A 21,476-nucleotide genomic window follows, 5' to 3' on the forward strand; every position below is an offset into this window, starting at 1 on the left:
AATGTTATTTGCTATGTACTAATAACTACAACAATAAACAATAAATGATGAAAGTTAGTTTTTATGGGAAAATGAATATGTTAAGCCCAAATCTGGGCTTGATTTTATTTTACTGAAATATTAGTGGCATTAAAAGCAGTGAAAATAGTTAATTAAATTCATGGTTAACATCATGTCATAAACTAATAAGTTAAAATAAAATAACAAAATACTATGAAAATGTTGAAATAAAGTAGTAAATTGTAGGAATCAATATTGAAATAAAAAAGTAAGATAGCTGGGTGACTAGTTAATTAAATTGTACATTTGAAAATAACTAAGAGTATATTTGGATTGTTACAACACAAAGGATAAATGCTTGAGGAGATGGATATCCCATTTACCTTAATGTGATTATTACACACTGTATGCCTGTATGAAAATATCTTATATACCATACCCCATAAATATATACATCTACTATGTACCCACAAAAATTAAAAATTAAAAAGATAGCTAACTCAATCCATGAATTAATGATATATTATAAAATAATCTAAAATATAAATTTCAAATAAAAATGTATTGAAAAATAGCAGAAAATTTCAGCAGACAGCATTTATTCATTTGTAAATATTATTTGTAATATTTACTTTTATAATATTATTTATCAGTAATAGCCTCAGTACCAACATTAACAAAAATAGATAAAGAGTCATTTCATTTTGCCTGGAAACTCACTTAGGACAGAGAAGAAAAAGGCTTTGGAGGAGTGAAAATAAAACATAAGATGCAGACACATAACTTAAAACACTCTATTAGATTAAGTAAAGGGCCTAACTTGTCTCAGTAGTTGGTAACTTTGAGTAACAAAAAGGTTAAATTATGTTCACAGTACAATGTTTAAAAAATCAGAAATATATAGAAAGTATTTGAAAAAAAATGTTTCTTTCCAAGCTGTTATGGCAAAAAAACCAGAATGCCTGGCTATCCTAAAAACTCTGACTCTCTAGAAATATCTCATTTCCTATAGGCTTAAATATATAAAATTTCAGAACAGTAAAACATTGCCATCACTACAAATATATTCTATTAATAGTTTGACTTTCTAAATTAATGTTTAAAAAACTGAAAGCACTATAAGAATATTAGAACCTGCAGAAAATGTCAAAGATTAAATCATTCTACTGAAAACTTTTCAATCACTGATGAGTAAAATTAGATAAAGGTTAAGAGAAACAGACACACTTTGCCTCACTATAATATATAAGAAGAATACACAAAGAAGCTAAGAATCAAGAAAAGTCAATCTTAGACTTTTTTTTTAAAGCAATGCAAGTTTTTTTCAAATAAAATATTACAAAGAAACTCAACATTTGTAAAGTAGAAAAAGTGAGACCACTATAGCTGAAGTAAAGTGGGGACCTCATAGCCCCATACCCTGTCTCAACCTCAGTTCTGTGAAAGACAGGTCTGTGAAACAGGGCTTGCAAATCATTGAGGGTTGCTCAGTCAATAAACTACTCAATTTTCGTTTTTCCTTTTCTTTTTCTTTTTTTTTCTTTTTTGAGAGTTTCGCTCTGTCGCCCAGGCTGGAGTGCAGTGGCGCGATCTCGGCTCACTGCAAGGTCCACCTCCCAGGTTCATGACATTCTCCTGCCTCAGTCTCCCAGGTAGCTGGGACTACAGGTGCCCGCCACCACGTCTGGCTAATTTTTTTGCATTTTTAGTAGAGACGGAGTTTCACTGTGTTAGCCAGAATGGTCTTGATCTCCTGACCTCGTGATCCATCCGCCTTGGCCTCCCAAAGTGCTGGGATTACAGGAGTAAGCCACAACACCCAATTTTCATTTTTTCAATGCTGGTTTTCCATGTAGTTCTTTTACAAGACCCACTTCCAATCGACCTCCTCCACAAACCCTTCCAACTTAATCAATATGAAATTAATGGTTCCTCCCACAACAGTATCATAGAATTTATGATTGTAAACTTCACTTCCAATATTTCTAGTACCCTACATTTTACAGATACCACACAGAGATATACACCCCTCACTCATCCTTACTTGATTAGAGGGAGGGCATGTGTCTTTTTTTTAAAAAAAATATACTTGAAGGTCTTTATACACATACAGATAAACAGCTATAATTTTGTGTGTTTTGAGGGGCGTGGCTTAAACAAAAACAAGCTCATTTTATACCTATTGTTCTATAATCTTTTAAAAAATTTTTTTATTTCCATAGTTTATTGGAGAACAGGTAGTGTTTGGTTACAAGAGTAAGTTCTTTAGTGGTGATTTGTGAGATTTTGGTGCACCCATCGCCCAAGCAGTATATACTGCACTCAATTTTACTCTTTTATCCCTCATCTGCTTCCCACCCTTTCCCCACGTCCCCAAAGTTCATTGTGTCATTCGTATGCCCTTTGCATCCTCATAGCTTAGCTCTCACTTAAGAGTGAGAACGTATGATGTTTGGTTTTCCATTCTTGAGTTACTTCACTTAGAGTAATAATCTCCAATATCACCAGGTTGCTGCAAATGAAGGCATGTTTCTTAATCCATATTTCTAAGAACTTATCAAATAGAAGACTCAATAATATTTATTTGTTGAATACAGGAGTAAAATGGATACAGGAAAAAATGGCTTTAAAATGTTTTAGTACAAAGAGTTAAGACATGTATTGATAACCATCCCTAGCTACTCTATATGAAAAGTTGGGAGCCTTTATGTACATTCACAGTTGTCCAGTTCCCAATACAGATGTGGGAAGAGGCCAATTGGTGTGATTTGGCTGTGTCCCCACCCAAATCTCACCTTGAATTGTAATAATCAGAATGTGTCAAGGGTGGGACCAGGTGGAGGTAACTGGATCATGGTGGGGGTTTCCCTCATGCTGTTTGCATGATAATGAGTGAGTCTCATGAGATCTGATGGTTTTAGAAGCATCTGGCATTATTTCCCCTGCTTGCACTCATTCTCTCTCTCCTGCCACCCTATGAAGAGGTGCCTTCTGCCATAACTTTAAGCTTCTTGAGGCCTCTCCCAGCCATATGGAACTGTGAGTCAATTAAATCTCTTTTCTTTATAAATTACCCAGTCTCAGGTATTTCTTTATAGCAGCATGAGAACGAACTAACACACCAATAAAGTTGTGGCTTCTTTGGACTTTTAAGTTTTATCAAAATTTAAGCTCATTACTCAAAAAGAAAAAGGAGGATACAGGGTGATATTTAATTTTAACCGTTCTTTCCATTTTTAAACAATTGCTAGTCATAAAGAACATTTCATTTAATAAAAACTGGTATGGTAGGAATGTTTGCAACATCCTCTTTATGACACACTTGGAGGTGTTAATGTATTAATGTAATAACAATACTTAGGGTGAGATGATGCTATTAGTGCTTTGTGCTTTTCAAATGCTCATGTGAACTTAAACATTAAATTCCAGGAGGACGCTTTGTGTCTGTATGTATCTGGGTACGGTTTAATTCACCATCATTGCCACCTCTGCTTTTCATTTTGAATTTTGTCTAAGACTATTGAGATAACACCACAATAAACCAGTTGTGCAAAACAGCAGGAGCTCTAAACAAAATTACATCAGCTTCCAAAGAAATCAGGATAGACTTCTTTAAAATTGAAGATGCAATCAATTGCATTTGCACTTTGCTAGTGTTCAAGATAAATTTTTAGACAGAGAAATGACTTAAACTTATTTAGAAAACCAACAATACTGTACGCTAGACATTTTAATAAAGTTTTTGAAAAGATTCCTGTCAAGGGCTGAATGTTTTTTCCCCAAAAGAATTCATGTTAAAATCTCTAACTCCCAATGCATGTGGAGGTGGAGGCTTTTGGAGGTTAAGTCATAAGGGTGGGGCCCTCATGAATGGGATCAGTGTCCTTTTGAGAGACTTCAGCCCAGGAGCAGTGGCTCACGCCTGTAATTCTAACACTTTGGGAGGCCAAGGCAGGCAGAACACTTAAGGCCAGGAGTTCAAGACCAGCCATGGTGAAACCCCATCTCTACTAAAAATACAAAAATTAGCCAGGTGTGGTGGCAGGTGCCTGTAATCCCAGCTACTTGGGAGGCTGAGGCACGAGAATCACCTGAACCTGGGAAGCAGAGATTGCAGTGAGCCGAGATGGTGCCACTGTGCCAGCCTGGGTGACAGAGTGAGACTCTGTCTCAAAAAAAAAAACAAAAAAAAAGAGAAACTTAAGACTTCAGAGAGCAATCTCACCCGTTCTGCCATGTGACACATCAAGAAGATGGCTGTCTATAAACCATCAGATACTGAATCCATTGGTGCCTTGATCTTAGACTTCCCAGGCCCCAGAACTGTGAGAAATAAATGTTTGTTGGTTAAGCCATCTGTCTATTGTATTTTTGTTATAGGAGTCAGACAGGATCAAAACAATCCACAAACCCCAAACCCACTTAAAGGAATATCTGCTACTTTACCTCCATGCTTAGAATAACTGGGGGGTGGGTGGTAGTAGGTATGGACCTGATTTAAAGCACTGGTTAAAACGTCAGGTGCTGGCCGCGTGCAGTGGCTCACGCCTATAATCCCAGCACTTTGGGAGGCCGAGGTGGGCGGATCACGAGGTCAGGTGATGGAGACCATCCTGGCTAACGTGGTGAAACCTCTCTACTAAAAATACAAAAAAATTTGCTGCGAGTGGTGGCAGGTGCCTGTAGTCCCAGCTACTTGGGAGGCTGAGGCAGGAGAATGGTGTGAACCTGGGAGGTGGAGCTTGCAGTGAGCCGAGATCGCGCCACTGCACTCCAGCCTGAGCGACAGAGTGAGACTCTGTCTCAAAAAAAAAAAAAAAAAAGGCCAGGTGCAGTGGATCACATGGGTAATCCTAGCACTTTGGAAGGCCGAGGCAGGAGGATTGCTTAAGGCTAGGAGTTTGAGACCAGCCTGGGCAACACAGTGAGACCCTGTCCCTAAAAAAAAAATTTAAAAATTAGCCAGATGTGGTGACACACACCTGTAGTCCTAGCTACTTGGGAGGCTAAGGCAGGAGGATTGCTTGAGCCCAGGAGTTCAAGGCTGCAGTGAGCTATGATCATGCCACTGTACTCCAGCCTAGGTGATAAAAGCGAGATTCCATCTCAAAAAAAAAAAAAAAAAGCACTCATTACTGATAGACAAGACCTCTGTTTGTCTAGATGATGAGATCTTTTCTTTTTTTCTGACTAGTTCAAGTGATCTTAAGTCAACAAAAAGAATAAATTAATAAAAATTCATTAATTTGTTCAGGAGGCATTAACTAGAAATATATTCCCAGGCACTGTGGTAAGTACACATGGCTCCTAGGAGTTCCAATCTGTGGAGAAAACCAGACAAGTGTGGTAGGATATGATTCAAACTGCAGCAGAAGTGAGAGCAGACAGGAACCAAAAGGCAACCAGAGATGGCAAATAGAGGTAGTGATATCTGAAGAATGTTTTGAAGGATTACTTTTTAGATGGACTTGAGAAAAATATGAGATACAGAAGGAAAGGAGTTAATCAGAGAAAGAATTACATAGAAATAGTAAAGCATAAAAAGTCATGATGGGCTGGGTGCAGTGGCTCACACCTGTAATTGCAGCACATTGGGAGGCCGAGGCAGGTGGATCACTTGAGGCCAGGAGTTTGAGACTAGCCTGGCCAACATGGCAAAATCCCGTCTCTACTAAAAATACAAAAATTAGCTGGGTGTAGCGGTGCATGCCTATAATCCCAGCTACTCGGGAGGCTGAGGCATGAGAATCACTTCAACACAGGAGATGGAGGTTGCAGTGAACTGAGACTGCTCCACCGCACTCCAGCCTGGGTAAGACTCTGTCAAAAAAAAGGAGAGGGGAGGGGAAGGGAGGGGAGGAGAGAGGGGAGGGGTGGGGAGGGGAAGGGAGGGGAGGGGAAGGGAGGGGAGGGGCAAGGGGAGGGGTGGGAAGGGGAGAGAGGAGAGAGGAGGAGAGAGGAGAGGAGAGAAGAGAGGAGAGGAGGAGAAAGAGAGAAGGTCACAGTGTTTGATAACAGAAGAAAAAAAGAAAACTAACATTTGTTGTTGTATTCCTCCTATGCTTTACATAAGCAATCCAATGGCAAAAGTATTATTACTGCCTACTTTAAACAAGAGATAGTTGAAGCTAAGAGATCAATTAACTGGTCCAGTGTGATGTAAATAGTAATTGGTAAAGATTACAATAAATAGATGGAACTATCTCTAGAATTTCTGCCAGGGAATAGCAGAAGAAAATGGAAGAAACAGGTAGGGGCTAGCCTGTGTAGTGCTTTACTCTATAGGCCTGTAATCTCAGCACTTTGAAAGGCCAAGGTGGGCCGATCACCTGAGGTCAGGATTTTGAGATCAGACTAGCCAACATGCAAAATCCTGTTTTGACTAAAAATACAAAAATTAGCTGGGAGTGGTGGCCAGTTCCTGTCGTCCCAGCTACTCAGGAGGCAGAGACAGGAGAACTGCTTGAACCCAGGATCGGGAGGCTGCAGTGAGCTGAGATCACGCCACTACACTCCAGCCTGGGCGACAGAGTAAGACTACATAAAAAAACAAAACTAAACTAAACTAAACTAAACTAAACTTCTGCTCTGTGAAAGACACTGTTAAGAGAATGAAAAGACAAGCCACAGACTGGAAGAAAATATTAAAACATATCTTTTTTTTTTTTTTTTTTTTTGAGATAGAGTTTCGCTCTTGTCGTCCAGGCTGGAGTGCAATGGCGTAATCTCAGCTCACTGCAGCCTCTGCCTCCCAGGTTCAAGCAATTCTCCTGCCTCAGCCTCCTGAGTAACTGGGATTAGAGGCGCCTGCCACCACACCTGGCTAATTTTTGTGTTTTTGGTAGAGAGGGGGTTTTACTATGTTGGCCAGGCTGGTCTCAAACTCCTGACCTCGGGTGATCTGGCTGCCTTGGCCTCCCAAAGTGCTGGGATTACAGGTGTGAGCCACCGTGCCCAGCCTAAAACATATCTAATAAAGACTTATACTTAAAATATACAAAGAACTCTTAAAACTCAACAACAAAAAAAGAAACAATACAATTTAAACATGGGTAAAAGATCTGAAGAGACCTCACCTAAGAAGATATGCAGATGGCAGATAAGCATATGAAAAGATCCTCAACAACATAGGTGAATAGAGAATTACAAATGAAAATGAGATACTACTACACATACTTTAGAATAGCTAAAAGAAAAATGATAACACCAACTGCTAGTGAGGATGCAAAGCAAGCGGAACTGTCATTCACTGCTAATGGAAACGGAAAATGGTACAGCCAATACAAAACACAGCTGGACAATTTCTGTTAAAAAATATAGTCTTACCGTATGTTATGGGTTGAATTGGGTAATTCCCTCCCAAAAGATATATTGAAGTTCTAACCTCTAGTATTTCAGAATATGACCTTATTTATTTAAAAATAGGTTTGCTGCAGACATAATTAGCTAAAATGAGGTCATAGTAGAGTAACCTTAATTCAATCTGACTAGTGTCCTTATAAGGGAAGAGGCATAGACACTCTGGAAGAATGGCATGTGAAGACAGAGGCAGACAATGAAGTGATGCATCTGCAAACCAAGGAATGTCAAGGATTGCTGGCCTTCACTGGAAAGTAGGAGAAAGGCATGGAACAGATTATCCCTCAAAAACATCAGAAGAAATCTACCCTGCTGACACCTATTTCAGACTTCTAGCCTCCAGCTCTGAGAGTAAAAATTTCAGTTATTTTAAGCCACCCAGCTTGTGGTACTATCTTATGGCACACTCTATGATCTAGCAGTTTCACACTCCTAGATTTGAAAACCTATGATGACACAAAAACCTACATGTGAGTATGTACAGCAGCTTTATTGTCAAAAATTGGAAGCAACAAAGATGTCCTTTCAACTTTGTGAATGAAAAAACAAACTGTGGTACATCCATACAATGGAATAAAAATCAGTGATGAAAAGAAACGGCCATCAAGCTACGAAAAGACACGGATGAATTTTAATGCATATTGCTAAGTTAATAAAGCTAGTCTGTAAATATTAAACAATATAGGATTCTAATTATATGACATTCTGGAACAGGCAAAACTATAAAGTTGTTAAACATATCAGTGGTTACCAGGGGTTCAGCCCTAGGGGAAATTGAATAAATGAGGCACAAGGGATTGTGTAGGTTAGTGAAACTGTTCTGTGTGATACTATAATGATGAATACAAGACATTACGCATTTGTGAAAATCCACAGAACTTTATCACATAAAGAGTAAACCTGAATATACGCAAATATTTTAAAAATAACTGAGGAGGTCAAGGATACCAGGATGGAAAACAAAATGTGATAAAAGAATGTATATGTATTACAAATGTCTGAAATACCCTCACTGGAGGGCGTGGGGGAATAAGGTGCTGACCTGAGTAACACTGGAAATGAATGGAGTCTGTAATAATAAAGTCAAAAGGAACTGTACATTATATCATGTTCTAGCTAATAAAGTTTTTTCCCATAGAGGTACACGTTAACAACTGTGAAATCGCTATTCATGTATAGTGGAAATTAGCAATTAAGTAAATAGATGGCAGACGGTGGGACCCACTGTTAGGGTTAAAGATGACAGATACACAATGTGTGTGCATAATAACGTGTGTGCATAGCAATGTGTGTGCATAGCAATACATGTGCACAGCATCTGCAAACCAAGGAACATCAAGGATTGCTGGCCTTCACACCCTGCTATACATGTACATATATATATATACACACACACACGCACACATATATACACACATATATAAATATATATGTGTATATCTATGTATAAATACACACACAAGTTAGTATACATAATCTCCTTGCTCTACAAGCTCATAGAACCTAGAAGGAAGGACACTTCCGGAGAAATGGAACGCCCAGGTCCTCATTCTAGTATTAATCTTCAGTAAAATGAAATTAGGGTTTTTTTTGGAGAAATGACTGATTCTAGACTGGGACAAGAAACACACAAGATGAGCCTGAAGCATCCTGTAGTACCAGAAAGTAAGAAAATGCTCAAAAAACAAAAACAAAACAAAAAACTTCCAAAATGAAGGGGTTATGTCAAAGGGACACAGGAGTGGGTTCCCAATGGCCAAAGCTGAAACGATTTGAGCAACAAGAAAGTAGTAATGAATTATAACTCAAAGTATACAATTAATATCCATGAGTCCACAATGATATAAATACATGATTAAGTAAATAAATGAATGAATGAATTCCAAATAATTTATGTATTTACTCCAGCTTTGTGATGGTTAATACTGAGTGTCAACTTGATTGGACTGAAGGATACAAAGTATTGACCCTGGGTGTGTATGTGAGGGTATTGCCAAAGAATATTAACATTTGAGTCAGCAGGCTGACAAAGGCAGACCTACCCTTAATCTGGGTGGGCACAATATAATCAGCTGCCATCATGGCTAGAATATAAGCAGGCAGAAAAATGTGAGAAGAGAGACTGGCCTAGCCTTCCAGCCTACATCTTTCTGCTGTGCTAGATAGATGCTTCTTGCCCTTGAACACTGGACTCCAAGTTCTTCAGTTTTGGAACCAGAACTGGCTTCCTCGTTCCTCAGAATGCTGATGGCCTCTCGTGGGACCCTGTGATTGTGTGAGTTAATACTTAATAAACTCCCCTTTATATATGTATCTATTCTATTAGTTCTGTCCCTCTAAAGAACTCTGACTACTACAAGCTTAAGAAAGTAAAACACAACCAGGCACGGTGGCTCACACCTGTAAACCCAGCACTTTGGGAGGCTGAGGTGGGCGGATCACTTGAGGTCAGGAGTTTGAGACCAGCCTGACCAACATGGCGAAAGCCCGTCTCTACTAAAAATACAAAAATTAGCCAGGCATAGTGGTGGGTGCCTGTAATCCCAACTACTCAGGAGGCTGAGGCAGGAGAATCACTTGAACCCGGGAGGTGGAGGTTGCAGTGAGCCGAGATTGTGCCATTGCACTCCATCCTGGGTGACAGAGTGAGACTCCATCTCAAAAAAAAACAAAAAAAAAAGTAAAACACAACTCTCCATTCCTTAAGTACAGGCTGTGCATACTTACTTTCTTCCCAAAAATTCAGTATAAAAAAGGGGGAAAAAATGAGTAACTTTTCAGTAAGAAAAGCTGGCAAACACTACCTTAAGCCAGGTGATCAGGATTAACATTAACAGTGATAAATCATATTGACAGTATGCATACTTTGTATGATGTGATGACAACAGTACTTCATCTCTATGGTCTTCCCCACCAAAAACATATTACCCTAGTATAACCATGAGGAAAACACCAGTTGAATCCCAAATAAGGGACATTCTACAAAGTACTTAACCATTAATTTTCAGGACTGTAAAGGTCTTCAAAAACAAAGAGAGTGTGAGAAATTGTTACAACCCAGAGAAGCCTAAAGAGACATTACTAATATATGTAGTAATGTGTTCCTGGATGAAATCGTAGTTGTTTTTTTCTTTTTTCTTTTTTTAAAAAAAAGGACATGAGAGAAAAACTGAGAAAACCTGCATAAAGTATGGTCTGCAGTTAACAATAATATATTAATATTGGGTCATTAATTGAGACAAATGTACCATACTAATCTAAGATATCAATAATAGGGGAAACTGGGTGTGGGTATACAGGAACTCTGTAATATCTTTCTAACAATTATGTAAATCTAAAATTGTTTTAAATTAAGTTTTTTTTTAAAAAAAAAGCACATTCAAAAATAATAAAGTTGGACTAAGAAGCAAGGAAGTAAGCACACAGGTGACACTGACTTAAAGGACTACCGTGTAGTCTCACCAACACAAAATCTTAACTCGATCACCTTCATTCTAACGTTACCGTCTTATTCCTTTGAGTCCTGTGTCTTCCAAATTCTGTCCTCAAGAGTCCTATTTCAAAAATAGAAAGTTTGGTACCTGGGGACTGTAAAAGAAATTGATAGTGAGAGTTGGAGCTGAATCACTCCAATTATTTGACTTCAGGTCAAATTTCAGGTCCTGGCATCTTCTAGTTATATGTCCTTGGGCAATTTACTTAACCCAGAATTTCATATCCAGTCAAACTAAGCTTCATAAGTGAAGGAGAAACAAAATTCTTCACAGACAAGAAAATGCTGAGAGATTTTGTCACCACCAGGCCTGCCTTACAAGAGCTCCTGAAGGAAGCACTAAACATGGAAAGAATCAACCGGTACCAGCCACTGCAAAAACACGCCAAATTGTAAAGACCATCGATGCTATGAAGAAACTGCATCAATTAACAGGCAAAATAACCAGCTAACATCATAATGACAGGATCAAATTCACATATAACAATATTAATCTTAAATGTAAATGGGCAAAATGTCCCAATTAAAAGACACAGACTGGCAAATTGGATAAAAAGTCAAGATACATCAGTGTGCTGTATTCAAGAGATCCATCTCACCTGCAAAGACATACATAGGCTCAAAATAAAGGGATGGAGGAAGATCTGCCAAGCGAATGGAAAGCAAAAAAAAAAAAAAAAAAAAAAAAAGGCAGGGGTTGCAATCCCAGTCTCTGATAAAAAACACTTTAAACCAACAAAGATCAAAAGAGACAAAGAAGGCCATTACATAATGGTAAAGGGATCCATTCAACAAGAAGAGCTAACTATCCTAAATATACTGCACCCAATACAGGAGCACCCAGATTCATAAAGCAAGTCCTTAGAGACCTACAAGGAGACCTAGACTCCCACACAATAATAACGGGAGACTTTAACACCCCACTGTCAATATTAGAGAGATCAACAAAACAGAAGGTTAACAGGGATATCCAAGACTTGAACTCATCTCTGCGCCAAGCAGACCTAATAGACATCTACAGAACTCTCCACCCCAAATCAACAGAATATACATTCTTCTCAGCACATCACACTTATTCTAAAATTGACCACATAATTGGAAGTAAAGCACTCCTCAGCAAATGTAAAAGAACAGGAATCACAACAAACTGTCTCTCAGACCTCAGTGCAAACAAATTAGAACTCAGGATTAAGACACTCACTCAAAACCGCACAACTACATGGAAACTGAACAATCTGCTCCTGAATGACTACTGGGTACATAACGAAATGAAGGCAGAAATAAAGATGTTCTTTGAAACCAATGAGAACAAAGACACAACATACCAGAATCTCTGGGACACCTTTAAAGGAGTGTGTAGAGGGAAATTTTAAACACTAAATGCCCATAAAAGAAAGCAGAAAAGATCTAAAATCAACACCCTAACATCACAAGTAAAAGAACTAGAAAAGCAACAGCACACAAATTCAAAAGCTAGCAGAAGGCAAGAAATAACTAAGATCAGAGCAGAACTGAAGGAGATAGAGACACAAAACACCCTTCAAAAAAATCAATGAATCCAGGAGCTGGTTTTTTGAAAAGATCAACAAAATTGATAGACTGCTAGCAAGACGAATAAAGAAGAAAAGAGAGAAGAATGAAATAGACACAGTAAAAAATGATAAAAGGTATATCACCACCGATCCCACAGAAATGCAAACTACCATCAGAGAATACTAAAAACACCTCTATGCAAATAAACTAGAAAATCTAGAAGAAATGGATAAATTCCTGGACGCAAATACCCTCCCAAGACTAAACCAGGAAGAAGTTGAATCTCTGAATAGACCAATAACAGGCTCTGAAATTGAGGCAATAATAGCATACCAACCCAAAAAAGTCCAGGACCAGACGGATTCACAGCTGAATTCTACCAGAGATACAAAGAGGAGCTGGGACCATTCCTTCTAATACTATTCCAACCAATAGAAAAAGAGGGAATCCTCCCTAACTCTTTTTATGAGACCAGCATCATCCTGATACCAAAGCCTGGTAGAGATACAACAAAAAAAGGGAATTTTAGACCAATATCCTTGATGAACATCGATGCAAAAATCCTCAATAAAATACTGGCAAACAGAAACCAGCAGCACATCAAAAAGCTTATCCACCATGATCAAATCGGCTTCATCCCTGGGATGCAAGACTGGTTCAACATATGCAAATCAATAAACGTAATCCAGCATATAAACAGAACCAGCGACAAAAGTCACATGATTATCTCAACAGATGCCAAAAAAGGCCTTCAACAAAATTCAACAGCCCTTCATGCTAAAAATTCTAAATAAACTAGGTATTGATGGAACGTATATCAAAATAATAAGAGCTATTTATGACAAACCCGCAGCCAATATCATACTGAATGGGCAAAAACTGGAAGCATTCCCTCTGAAAACTGGCACAAGACAGGGATGCCCTCTCTCACCACTTCTATTCAACATAATGTTGGAAGTTCTGGCCAGGGCAATCAGGCAAGAGAAAGAAATAAAGGGTATTCAATTAGGAAAAGAAGAAGTCAAATTGTCACTGTTTGCAGATGACATGATTGTATATTTAGAAAACCTGATTGTCTCAGCCCAAATCTCCTTCAGCTGATAAGCAACTTCAGCAAAGTCTCAGGATACAAAATCAATGTGCAAAAATCACAAGCATTCTTATACACCAATAACAGACAAAGAGAGAGCCAAATCATGAGTGAACTACCATTCACAATTGCTTCAAGAGAATAAAATACCTAGGAATCCAACTTACAAGGGATGTGAAGGACCTCTTCAAGGAGAACTACAAACCACTGCTCAATGAAATAAAAGAGGACACAAACACATGGAAGAACATTCCACGCTCATGGATAGGAAGAATCAATATCATGAAAATGGCCATAATGCCCAAGGTAATTTACAGATTCAATGTCATCCCCATCAAGCTACCAATGACTTTCCTCACAGAATTGGAAAAACTACCTTAAAGTTCATATGGAACCAAAAAAGAGCCCTCATTGCCAAGTCAATCCTAAGCCAAAAGAACAAAGCTGGAGGCATCACGCTACCTGACTTCAAACTATACTACAAGGCTACAGTAACCAAAACAGCATGGTACTGGTACCAAAACAGATATAGACTAATGGAACAGAACAGAGCCCTCAGAAATAATACCACACATCTACAACCATCTGATCTTTGCCAAACCTGAGAAAAACAAGAAATGGGGAAAGGATTCCCTATTAATAAATGGTGCTGGGAAAATTGGCTAGCCATATGTAGAAAGCTGAAACTGGATCCCTTCCTTACACCTTACACAAAAGTTAATTCAAGATGGATTGAAGACTTAAATGTTAGACCTAACACCATAAAAACCCTAGAAGAAAACCTAGGCAATACCATTCAGGACATAGGCATGGGCAAGGACTTCATGTCTAAAACACCAAAAGCAATGGCAACAAAAGTGAAAATTGACAAATGGGATCTAATTAAACTAAAGAGCTTCTGCATAGCAAAAGAAACTACCATCAGAGTGAACAGGCAACCTACAGAATGGGAGAAAATGTTGGCAATCTACCCATGTGACAAAGGGCTAATATCCAGAATCTACAAAGAACTCAAACAAATTTACAAGAAAAAAAAAAACAAACAACCCCATCAAAAAGTGGGCAAAGGACATAAACAGACACTTCTCAAAAGAAGACATTTGTGCAGCCAACAGACAAATGAAAAAAATGCTCATCATCACTGGCCATCAGAGAAATGCAAATCAAAACCACAATGAGATACCATCTCACACCAGTTAGAACGGCGATCATTAAAAAGTCAGGAAACAACAGGTGCTGGAGAGGATGTGGAGAAGAAATAGGAACACTTTTACCTATCAGTGGGACTGTAAACTAGTTCAACCATTGTGGAAGACAGTGTGGTGATTCCTCAAGGATCTAGAACTAGAAATACCATCTGACCCAGCCATCCCATTACTGGGTATATACCCAAAGGACTATAAATCATGCTGCTATAAAGACACATGCACATGTATGTTTACTGCGACACTATTCACAATAGCAAAGACTTGGAACCAACCCAAATGTCCATCAATGATAGACTGGATTAAGAAAATGTGGCACATATATACCATGGAATACTATGCAGCCATAAAAAAAGGATGAGTTCATGTCCTTTGTAGGGACATGGATAAAGCTGGAAACCATCATTCTCAGCAAGCTATCACAAGGACCAAAAACCAAACACCGCAAGTTCTCACTCAGGTGGGAAATGAACAATGAGAACACTTGGACACAGGAAGGGGAACACCACACACTGGGGCCTGTCGTGTGGTGTGGGGGGCGAGGGATAGCATTAGGAGATATACCTAATGTAAATAACGAGTTAATGGGTGCAGTACACCAACATGGCACAGGTATACATATGTAACAAACCTGCACGTTGTGCACATGTACCCTAGAACATAATAATAATAATAAAAAAAGAACGGCCGGGCACGGTGGCTCAAGCCTGTAATCCCAGCACTTTGGGAGGCCGAGATGGGCGGATCACGAGGTCAGAAGATCAAAACCATCCTGGCTAACATGGTGAAACCCCGTCTCTACTAAAAAATACAAAAAAATAGCCAGGCGCCTGTAGTCCCAGCTACTCGGGAGGCTGAGGCAGGAGAATGGTGTAAACTCGGGAGGTGGAGCTTGCAGTGAGCTGAGATCCGGCCACTGCACTCCAGCCTGGGTGACAGAGTGAGACTCCGTCTCAAAAAATAAACATAAAAATAAAAATAAATAATAATAATAAAAAAAGAAAATAACTGCATTGAATTTATAAGATCAATTTGAGGAGAATGGTCTTATTTATAATACCAAGGCTTTGTATTTATGAACATGGTATATCTGTCTGTTTATATCTTTTATGCCCTTCAATAAAGTTTTATAATTTTCAACATTAAAAAAAAAACCCTAGAAGAAAACCTAGGCAATACCATTCAGGACATAGGCATGGGCAAGGACTTCATGACTAACACACCAAAAGCAATGGCAACAAAAGTCAAAATTGACAAATGGGATCTAATTAAACTAAAGAGCTTCTGTATGGCAAAAGAAACTATCATCTGAGTGAACAGGGAACCTACAGAATGGGAGAAAATTCTTGCAATCTACCCATGTGACAAAGGGCTAATATCCAGAATCTACAAAGAACTCAAACTAATTTACAAGAAAAAAATCAAACAACCCCATTAAAAAGTGGGCAAAGGATATGAACAGATACTTCTCAAAAGAAGACATTTATGCAGCCAACAGACACATGAAAAAATGCTCATCATCACTGCTCATCAGAGAATTGCAAATCAAAACCACTGTGAGATACTATCTCACGCCAGTTAGAATGGCGATCATTAAAAAGTCAGGAAACAACAGGTGCTAGAGAGGATGTAGAGAAATAGGAACACTTTTACACTGTTGGTGGGACTGTAAACTAGTTCAACCATTGTGGAAGACAGTGTGGCTATTCCTGAAGGATCTAGAACTAGAAATACCATTTGACCCAGTGATCCCATTAGTGGGTATATATCCAAAGGATTATAAATCATGCTACTATAAAGACACATGCACATATATGTTTATTGGGGCACTATTCACAATAACCAACCCAAATGTTCATCAATGATAGACTGGATTAAGAAAATGTGACACATATACACCATGGAATGCTATGAAGCCATAAAAAAAGATGAATTCATGTCCTTTGTAGGGACATGGATAAAGCTGGAAACCATCATTCTCAGCAAACTATCTCAAAGACAGAAAATCAAACACCACATGTTCTCACTGTTAGGTGGGAACTGAACGATGAGAACACTTGGACACAGGGCAGGGAATATATCACACACTGGGGCCTGTCGGGGGGTGCGGGGCTCGGGGAGGGATAGCATTAGGATAAATGCCTAACGTAAATGACGAGTTGATGGATGCAGCAAACCAACATGGTACATGTATATCTATGTAACAAACCTCCATGTTGTGCACATGTACCCTAGGTCTTATTAAAAAAAAAAAAAAAAGAAAAGAAAAAGGTAACAGTGAAAAGATACTGAGAGAAAGTGGAATAATACCAGTGAAGGACGTCATTTGTTTCTAAAGCTAGGGAGAAAAGATCACAGCAGACAGCTACATTACACAATACTTCAAGTGGGTATTCAAGTGTTTACAAAAAAGTAGGTTCAATAACACAGATGTAAAATTGCTCTCCCAAGGCTTTTCACTGTTTGATGAGTCAAACAGTCATCACATGAAAATCTATTTTTAATTTACAAATCAAAAAGTGGTTGACCTTCAAATTATAAATTGTACTTCCTTTTCTGGTTTCACCACTGTTTTATGATAAGAACAAGAGAAGAAAAGCAATATTAGAAAATAGAATGAAGGTTAAACCAGAGTTCATATAATTTACATATATACAAGTTCTTTTTACTTCAGCACATTTAATTTATGAACTTTCATCAACACTGACATGGTAAGAGTCCATAAAAATGGCACTCCAACCCTACCACTAAATAGATTATTAGGGGTTATGAGCTGTGATCTTAAGTCTTGTATGCCATTCTGTTTATTTCTATGGCCTGATTCTTATATTCATGTATAAAGTTGAGAATTTTTTCTTAATAAACATAATTAATAAAATATAACATCATAAACCCTGTCAAGTCAAATAGGTGTAAAATAACGGGTCTTCAAAAATGCTGGTGAAAAGAGAGAAGTAATTAAGTAATTATGATGGACAGAAAAGTGGAAGTTTTTTTAAGTACTGAGGAAATATTAAACAGATTTTGACATTTATTCAATTAAAAAGAAGGTTTTGAAAGAAGATGACAACATGTGAATTAGTCAAATGTGAAAAGTGCTATGTAATTGTAAATAATAAGAAATGGAAAAGCGATTTGTACAATGGGAAGACTCCTGCTGGCTAAGGGTTCATGAACTCTGCATACTCGTTAACTGATGTTAACTGAGGATAATGGTTTGTTAGAGAATGTAAGAGTTAAGAAGGTGTATTAGTCTGTTCTCACACTGCCAATAAAGGCACACCCGAGTCTGGGTAATTTATCAAGGAAAGGGGTTTAATTCATGGTTCCACCACATGGCTAGGGAGGCTCCACAATCATGGTGGAAGGCAAAAAAGGAGCAAAGTCACATCTTTGATACTGCAGCATGTAAGACAGCGTGTGCAGGGGAACTCCCATTTATAAAACCATCAGATCTCATGAGACTTACTACCATGAGAACAGCACGGGAGAGACCCACCCCCATGATTCAACTATCCTCCACTGGGTCACCCCTCACATCACACGTGGGAATTATGGGAGCTACAATTCAAGATGAGATTTGTATGGGGACACAGCCAAACCGTATCAGAAGGGTTATGGTGCAGATCAAATGTTTATCTTAATCCATGCTGAATTCCATAGATTTAGGCCCATCTAAATTTCTACAACATCAAAGCGAGGACCAAAGTACCAATGGTGTACCATAACTGCTAAGATTTTTCACCATGACTTACTTGTGGGAATCATAAAGGATACTATTTGTTACCTTTTATAATATATTTTCTGTGGACATAAAACTGGTCTGTTTGGAAAAAAATTTATACACATACATATACATATATGACATATATTTTCTATACCTGTATATTATGTAAGAGGAAATACTTATGGCTAGTCGTGAGGTTTTGGAGAATGAGTTCACATTTCTATTTGTTGAAAACATATTCAGGGACTAAAAACATTTAAGTCTCTTTCAGTCATTTGGACTTTCAAATTAATTAACTTATGAAGAGCAGTTTAGAGCTCATCCTGTTTCAGGCCAGGCACGGTGGCTCACGCCTATAATCCCAGCACTTTGGGAGACCGAGGCGGGCATATCACCTGAGGTCAGGAGATTGAGACCATCCTGGCTAACACAGTGAAACCTTGTCTCTACTAAAATTACAAAAAATTAGCTGGGCGTAGTGGCGGGCACCTGTAGTCCCAGCTACTCGGGAGGCTAAGGCAAGAGAATGGCATGAACCCGGGACACGAAACTTGCAGTGAGCCTAGATTGCACCACTGCACTCCAGTCTGGGCGACAGAGCGAGACTCCAACTCAAAAAACAAAGAACAAAAGAATTCATCCTGTTTCAAAAGAAAAATTTATGTTTATTGTTTCCCAAATGTCTATGTCTTCTTTCTCCAATTATATTGCTAAGTTCTTCACTGGCAATGACTCTTTTTCTAACTATAACATCTAGTCTAAATAAATTGAATGAATGAAGAGTTCAAACTAAAAAATTAGGTAATTATAAATCAGCATGAACTATGAACCCCTATATCCACATTTCTATATAGGACTCATGTTATTCCTTAAGGAAATCCTTGAATTCTCTATTCATATTTTTCCTTAAAAAGAGACTACAGGCCGGGCATGGTGGCTCATGCCTGTAATCCCAACACTTTGGGAGGCAGAGGCGGGTGGATCATGAGGTCAGGAGTTTGAGACCATCCCGGCTAACGTGGTGAAACCCCATCTACACTAAAAATACAAAAAATTAGCCAGGTGTGGTGGCGGGCGCCGGTAGTCCCAGCTACTCGGGAGGCTAAGGCAGGAGAATGGTGTGAACCCAGGAGGCAGAGCTTGCAGTGAGCCGAGATCACACTACTGCCTCCAGCTTGGGCACAGAGTGAGACTCTGTCTCAAAAAGAAGGAAAAAAAAAAAATAACAGCAAAACATACACTTTTCAAAATACATTAGAAATGAAGGAAATGGAAACTGAATTGTTAAAAAATAGAAGTGGAATCATCAAAAAATTCTCCCAATTAATTGTGATTTAGTTGTGCTTACATATAGACTCCCACCAATGGCTTATCTCTGTAGTAGTCCCTTTTTTTTTTTTTTTTAAGACAGAATCTGGCTCTGTCGCCCAGGTTGGAGTGCAATGGCACGATCTCGGCTCACTGCAACCTCCGCCTCCCGAGTTCAAGCAATTCTCCTGCCTCAGCCTCCCGAGTAGCTGAGACTACAGGCACCCACCAGCACGCTCAGCTAATTTTTGTATTTTTAGTAGAGAAAGGGTTTCACCATTTTGGCCAAGATGATTTCCATCTCTTGACCTCGTGATCCACCCACCTCAGCCTCCCAAAGTGCTAGGATTACAGGCATGAGCCACCATGCCCGGCCTGTAGTCTCTTTTTAAGGAAAAACATGAATAGAGAATTCAAAGATTTCCTTAAGGAATAACATGAGTCCTATATAGAAATGTGGATATAGGGGTTCATAGTTCATGCTGATTTATAATTACCTAATTTTTTAGTTTGAACTCTTCATTCATTCAATAGGCATTTATTTAGACTAGATGTTATAGTTAGAAAAAGAGTCATTGCCACCGAGCCCAGCCATTTTGCTGTTATTCTTAAAGATATAATGAAAAAAAGTAACATATTTCTCAAAGTGTTGTTAAAAATTAGAACTTTATTGATTTATATTACTCTGAGAATGTACACAAAGAATATCATGGTTCATGTAACAAGAGCCTCTATTTCAGAGAGAAAATACGAATAGAGATACATATAAGCACATGCCATTTAAATGTATCAAACTGTTGAGTGATAATAAAATACCATTTCAGCACTACATTTCAAACTCATAGGAAACAAGTAACAATAACCTTTAGCTTTTAAGCAAGTACTATTATAACAGAAAAGCTTTTTGGGCAGGCTGCATTTCAAAGCTCATTCCTGCATCCTAGATAACAATTTGGGGTCACTAATGTTAATATTAATATATGTATCAGATGCATGTCTTGCAAACACACACACACAAACACACACATTCATTCATTCTCATTCCCTCTCCCCTCCCTTCTAACCCTCCCATCTTTCTCTCTCCCCCCATTCCCATATATAGACATATAGTTGTATGGAGAAAGAGTACATGGAAAATAGTAGACACCAAAAACTAGCTGTGTAATCTTATAAAAGACATAACAACCATTGAAATACTTACTTCATCAGCAACCATACACCTGGAAAAAATAAAAAAAAAAAATTAATTATCAAAGTGAACCTTTTTTTTTTTTGAGATGGAGTCTCACTGTGTCACCAGGCTGGAGTGCAGTGGCGGGATCTCGGCTCACTGCAATTTCCATCTCTCAGGTTCAAGTGATTCTCCTGCCTCAGCCTCCTGAGTACCTGGGGCTACAGGTGCGTGCCACCACGCCCATCTAATTTTTGTATTTTTAGTAGAGATGGGGTTTCACCATGTTGCTCAGGATGGTATCGATCTCTTGACCTCGTGTTTCGCCCACCTCAGCCTCCCAAAGTGCTGGGATTACAGGCGTGAGCAACCGTGCCTGGCCAAAGTGAACCATTTTTAAAGTTCTGATTAAGTAGCTTGCCACAAAATAGTTCATAAATACTAAAGTAGTAAGCCAGAGAGAGGTGTTTATAAGTATGAGAACATGGGTCAGGGCTGATTTTATGACTCTCCAGCTGCCAAAGGCATATGGCTATGTGGGAGTGTTAGAGCTTCAGATGTGCTGTTCCCACAGCCTGCCCATGAAGATA

General features: G+C 38.6%; 1 protein-coding gene across 3 annotated transcripts in view; it reads right to left on the bottom strand.

Moving 5' to 3' along the window:
* The window catches only part of ZRANB3 (zinc finger RANBP2-type containing 3), a 310,204-nt gene that overhangs the window by 161,829 nt on the left and 126,899 nt on the right, over positions 1 to 21,476 (bottom strand). For all 3 annotated transcript variants that reach the window (XM_025405290.1, XM_025405292.1, XM_025405291.1), the window contains exon 3: positions 20,917 to 20,935. In XM_025405290.1, coding sequence (XP_025261075.1) covers positions 20,917 to 20,935 — 19 coding nt within the window. The remainder of the gene's footprint in view (positions 1 to 20,916; positions 20,936 to 21,476) is intronic.

This window comes from Theropithecus gelada, chromosome 12, assembly GCF_003255815.1.
Source record: "Theropithecus gelada isolate Dixy chromosome 12, Tgel_1.0, whole genome shotgun sequence".
In the NCBI taxonomy this organism is placed as follows: Eukaryota; Metazoa; Chordata; class Mammalia; order Primates; family Cercopithecidae; genus Theropithecus; species Theropithecus gelada.